This window comes from Trichomycterus rosablanca, chromosome 25 (genome assembly GCF_030014385.1).
Source record: "Trichomycterus rosablanca isolate fTriRos1 chromosome 25, fTriRos1.hap1, whole genome shotgun sequence".
NCBI classification, from domain to species: domain Eukaryota; kingdom Metazoa; phylum Chordata; class Actinopteri; order Siluriformes; family Trichomycteridae; genus Trichomycterus; species Trichomycterus rosablanca.
Window position 1 is genome coordinate 14927488 of NC_086012.1, and position 6172 is coordinate 14933659.

Below are 6172 nucleotides of genomic sequence, written 5' to 3' on the forward strand. Positions count from 1 at the left end.
CATGGCAGTTTTCCAACAGGATAACGACCCCAAACACAACCTCCAAGATGACAACTGCCTTGCTGAGGAAGCTGAAGGTAAAGGTGATGGACTAAACCCAATTGAGCACCTGTGGCGCATCCTCAAGTGGAAGTTGGAGGAGTTTAAGGTGTCTAACATCCACCAGCTCCGTGATGTCATCATGGAGGAGTGGAAGAGGATTCCAGTAGCAACCTGTGCAGCTCTGGTGAATTCCATGCCCAGGAGGGTTAAGGCAGTGCTGGATAATAATGGTGGTCACACAAAATATTGACACTTTAGGCACAATTTGGACATGTTCACTGTGGGGTGTACTCACTTATGTTGCCAGCCATTTAGACATTAATGGCTGTGTGTTGAGTTATTTTCAGAAGACAGTAAATCTACACTGCTATACAAGTTGTACACTGACTACTCTAAGTTATATCCAAGTTTCATTTCTATAGTGTTGTCCCATGAAAAGATATAATAAAATATTTGCAGAAATGTGAGGGGTGTACTCACTTTTGTGATACACTGTATATGGTACACAGATGTAATGCTGATTAGTCCAGACTTTGCCTATTTGTCCTAGGGTTGTAGACAAAGACCAGAGATCAATAAAGTTGAGCAACAAATGAACAGAGGGTGGTGCAGACTGGTCGTCTATCCTTACGCATGTCTACACACACTTACTATGACAGCTACACAATCAGCTAATGACCTCACGCTCCTGGTGGCAGATGGGTCCAGGGACATTTCTTTAACACACCAGAGCTTCAGATGTGACAACACGGCTTAAAATCAAACTCCAACATCAAAACTTCAGAATTCAGTTGATGTGGGTTTTCTTTAAGAAATCTTTTAAGATTTCCTTCCATCTTGCTAAAACACACAGAAGGCTGACTGGTCGTTCTAAATTGCTCAATAAGTAAGTATGTGAGTTTTTTTGTTATATTTCATCTAGCCCTTTAAAACAAACACTTGCCATCAGAAGACCATCAGACAGTAGATAGTGTAGCAGGTTGCATTTTAAAAAATGGAGAATTTTGCTTAGGCTTCAGTAAGCATCAGACTAGATTTATTATTTATTATTAACATCACCAGAAGCAGGGACTGTTTACACAAGAATTTATTTCATATTTATGTGAAGAGTTCCCAGTACTCAGTAAACAATCAATCTGGGTCAAGTTTATAGTGGAAGTAATAGAGATTTTATACTGACGTTACACACATTGACATTTACTTAGAAATACTGGAAAATGCTTTTGTCATTTTAGACACAGATCACAGTATTTCTGTTAATGGAACTAAATGATCAATGGTCCCTATATCCCAAAATTATGTGGATACCTGGCCATGAGCTTGTTAAACATCCCATTCTACAACCATGGGCATTAATAAGAAGTTGCCCCCATTATGACTGAAAGATTTGTGTGCCAAAAGAACCTTTGTTAAGTCAGGCACTGACATTACCCATAAGGTACTGGCCTACAATTAACATTTAAATTCCAGTTCACTTTAAATGGGTTCATTGAGGTTGAGCCCCTACAGACCAGACTCATCATACCATGTCATTATGAACCTTCCATCGTGATGCAATGGGGAAAGTTGTGCTGAAACAGAAAAAGGCCCTTACCCAAACTGTTGCCCCAAAGTTTGAAACATAATTGCTGAAACTGAAGCTGAAACTGCTTGTCTGTGGAGCAATTATTGAAGTAGGAAAGAGCTAAAAATCCCTTAAATTAACTTGAATTTGTAATAGTCTGGACCATTTGCTAGTCAATAAAGACTCCTAGTAAATTATGGACAGCATTATCTGTATAAGAGCAGTGACAGGTCTTAAGTTTACCCAGGTTGGTGTCCAGCCAAACCTGATACATCCTGGGACCAACCAAACAATAAAAGCTTAAGAAGCTCACGGTTACTGGTTGCCTTCACAATAATGAACAGATAGATCCCAAAGTAAAAAAATATCTACTACTGTCAATCCAGATTCTGGAAAATGTTAAGTTGTTTAACCACCTGAGACCCATTAAACTGTTTCACATATTTGAAGACAGTACAAAAACAGAAAAAATGAATTTGTGAAAAACTACTTAAAACCAAACTGGTAAATGTTAGCCCTTCTTGTTTGTAGTTGTAGTTTTGTCCATGGTTTAAGAGTGAAGATTGATCCTCCAAAGACTTTTTACATCCATCAGTTCAGATGTGTTTGTTGCCTGCACACAGTCCTCCCAAATTAAACTTCTTCCAGACAATGCAAACATTTTCCAGATGTGTGCACTGTCCTCATTCATCTAACCACAACACTGAATCCTGACATCACATGGGTTGCCAGGTTTTGTCCATGAACTGAATGTGCTCCTTGGCCTTCATTCTCAGAGCTGCGATGCTTGTTGTGCGGTCCATCTCATCCAAAGGATACTTGTCATTAAAGACAGGTGGACACTGATATGGTGGAGGAGGCATGGGCTGCATTCCCTGCACCACGCCTGGAGAAGTGTTGAAAAAGCCCGGGTGGCTTGTGTAGGTGGCCTGCAGACTTTGCCCTGGACCCATGAATCCTGGAATGCTGTGCATGGAAGTGGCACTGGAGAGTGGGGATGATAGCCAGGGGTCTAAAGGTAAGGAGTTGCTCATCGGCCCCACGTTGGTTGGCATGGGAGGTCGGTTGAAGGACAGCATGGGCGAGTCATGAAGCTTCATGCTGCTGGTGTCCATCTTCTCTTGGCGTCTCCATTTTGCACGCCGATTCTGAAACCACACCTAGAAAAGGTACACAAAGGGATTAGATGAAGCATTAAACTGGGATTCGAGGAAGTTGCTAAGGATTAAGGGAGTTGTGCTGACTTTAAAGAACTAACAGGATGGCAGGAAGATTCAAAAGCTGGAGGATTAGAGGCCTTAAACTGTCAATTAAACAAAGCTCGATTAACAAGGTTAATCATTTGCAGAGTCCAATTGTGTATCCATTAACACCACTGGAACACAATTACCTGGTGCTAATGGGTCTAATTAACCACTACACTTCAGTATTTATGCCCGTTATCCTACCTGCACTCGTACTTCAGGCAGATTGACTTTCATGGCCAGTTCCTCTCGACTGTACACATCGGGATAGTGGGACTTCTCAAAGGCTCGTTCCAGCTCATGCAACTGGTATGTGGTGAAGGTAGTTCGGTTACGTCTGTGTTTCTTCTTGGGTTGGTCCTCATCTTGGGGCTCAGAAGACCTGCTGTCACTCTCCACTTCTGGCTGGTGGATATCTTCAAGGTCCCCCTCACATTTATCGCTTGGAAAGAGTCCTGTGTCTGCAGAGATGAGAGGGGAGTGACAGTAATTACACAGGTGTAGTATAAGCCAAGAAATAACGACAACTGAAATGGGCTGTTTCGAACCGCACTAAACAAAATGACCAATTAGTACAGTACATTACCAATGCTATAGTTCACAATGTTGCCCCTTATTAATAGCACGGTATTGTATGGTATAGTACTTATGTAGTCATTGTTTCCATTGCCAAGTGATTCATGATGTACCAGAGGTCACTGGAGATGAGAACTTAAAAAATTGTAAACAGGGCAACACAATTACAAAGTAAAGACTACATCAACTGCAGCGGGGCAAACTTCAAATTATCCTGATGTTGCCACTGCAATTGATTACATTGTTTACAATGTTTATGCAGTTTTAGTAAACTCCTACCCTTTACAGGTTCAACTGCACAACCTTAGGATGAATTGGAACCTATTTCTCAAGCCAGACCTTTTTTATTAACGTAAGTGTTTGACCCCACAGATGGTTATTTAAGTAAATATTTAAATAAATATGCAGTAAAAGTGTACCTCTATAGTATAAACTTAAATAAAATTCAGTTTTTAATATATTACCTATTACGTCTTATGAACACAACCTACTTTGGAACACGAGTGAGTTCCGTTACATCATTCTCTGTCCAGTTTGCCTCAGTAATCCTAAACATGAACAGATGTCTCCTGCTAAACCTGTAAATGCTCAGGTGGCCTCGGCTGATAATCCAACTGCTTTTAAACCCTCCTTTTACATTTCGGCCTCCTTTGTGTGCATGAAGGGGGGGGGGCCTGCTCAGCAAAAGTAGAGAATTTTATTGCAGTAACTATTAATTTAGTCCAGTCTAATGTTAAAGGAGAGGCTGTTCATAAATCAGTGTCAATAGGAAAAACTTCATACGGTTGATTACTTATTTCATGCATACATGTAGGTGCTTGCACACTCAAGCACCTATAGAATTAAATATGGTTTGATTATGGTACTAGTGCCATTGTCCACCAATTTTGCCAATTGCCAATTTCCCCGTTCTTTTGCTGCTTGTACCACGCCCATCCTGGCCAAGGAAAGGTGAGCTTCAACATGCATGCATGTGCCGGCCTGGAGAGCCACACTATAAACCCCAGTCAACCTCCTCCCTTCACAGCCAGTTGTACCTGTTTGGCTCCTGGCCAGGTTGATAGCACCACCTGGGATTTGAACACAAGAGCTCAAAATCAGTGGTGGTGGGAAGCGCATAAGACAGCTGTGCCACTCTAGCTTTTTTGTAGCTGTCATCAAGTGAAAAATCCCATTCTCACTCATGTGGGTCTCATTGTTACTGATGTCTACATGTATCAGTTGTCCCCTGTTTAATAAAACTACTGTACTGTACAAATCTTGTACATAATACATATTGACTTTTTAGTAAGCTGTGCATGCACACTGTAAACAAATGAATGGCTTACTGTGATAGGCAGGCTGCTGGGAGCTGTCAGTCAGGCTGGACAGGTGAACATAAGGGTCAGAGGTCACCTGCTTACCCTGCTCCCCAAAAACATCTCCATCCACTTTATGGCTCCCGACATTTCCCACAGGGCTGAGCAGAGGGTCCTGGTCCTTACTGAAACCCAGAATGACGTCAATACTGTGGACATGGCCCCCGATGGCCAAGCCACCTCCTTTACCCAGGTCGTGGTAGCTGTCTGATGAGAGGCAGCCATCATCCGCCATGTTTATGGTATCCAGAGACAAATGCATTCGAAAACCTATTCGGGCAGCACAGTAGATGGTAATGGTTTTTGTGTATTCTGCAGGTAATTGAAAAATTTGCACATAATCCTTATGTTTCAGCCACCTCTAATTAAGACAAAAAAGTTAAGAGGGTATTTTAGTTATTTTGTTTAGTTAAAGCTTACCAAAAATGTTGTAGTTTGTTTAAAAAAAATTACAGGTTGTAATATGTCTGCCATCAACCCACACTTTTATATATGTTGTTTTCAATGCACAAAGAGTAATACTGTTTTCTTTTTGCTTACCATCTACAAACATCTTACTTTAAATCTTCTTTCCTCATCACAAAAAATCAACATACCTTCTCAACTCTGTACGCCTTCCACATCTCTCTGGTTCTTCCTCTGCACGCTTTCTTCTCTATATGACAGTGAAGAGAGCAAGCAGAACTCTTTTGCTGGACTGGCACCTTTGTCCGGCCCTTACCGACTATTAACGGGCATTAACCAAGCGGAGCTACAATAGTAACAAACACTCCAAACAACACAAGAGTCTCTTCCACAGCGAGCACAGAAAGGTCCTGATCTCTGTGGCCTAGGCTTCTCAGCACTGTGCACCCTTTCCAGGCACACGAGAAAGAACAGAGGTAAAAAAAAAAGACTTAAGAGATTTATTAATTGGAATCCTTCCTCTTTAAGAATGATTGACACTTGTTCACTGCTGGAGTAATTGCTCTAAACGGTGGGCGCGCTCTGGCCACAGAGGGAGGCCGGCGCTAATGAAGCCCTGACAAAACTTGCTTTCACAAATCTTTTGTTTAAATGATAATGGTGTCCTACCGAAAGTGTCCCCTAATCCCTCTCGTCACAAAGAAAACACACATGTATTAAGATGTTTTTTCCTGCTGTCAGTAACGCCGAATGCTGTTCAGTGTTCCATAACAGTTCTCTGTAGAAAGTGAGCAACTTAAACTTACATTCACATTTACAAACTTTGTTTTAAGGGCAACAAGTTGTACACAAGCAAGTGGTTAAAATATTACTAATGCAGATGCAAGACATAACACAGGTGTAAATAGAGCTTAAAAACACTATTTTAGTCTGAAATCAGACATTCTAGCAATCAACAGGCTGATTAGTGCATTCTACAGTAT

The 6172-nt window shown here is 41.3% G+C and overlaps 1 protein-coding gene across 1 annotated transcript; it reads right to left on the minus strand.

Moving 5' to 3' along the window:
- Positions 1-2322: 2322 nt before the first annotated feature.
- rx2 (retinal homeobox gene 2) lies at positions 2323-5046 on the minus strand. The gene is made up of 3 exons (XM_062987922.1): positions 4755-5046; positions 3055-3311; positions 2323-2766 (listed from the first exon to the last, which is right to left on the minus strand). The coding sequence occupies exons 1-3, from the start codon at positions 5044-5046 to the stop codon at positions 2323-2325; spliced, it is 993 nt and encodes a 330-aa protein (XP_062843992.1).
- Between the last annotated feature and the right edge of the window lie 1126 nt (positions 5047-6172).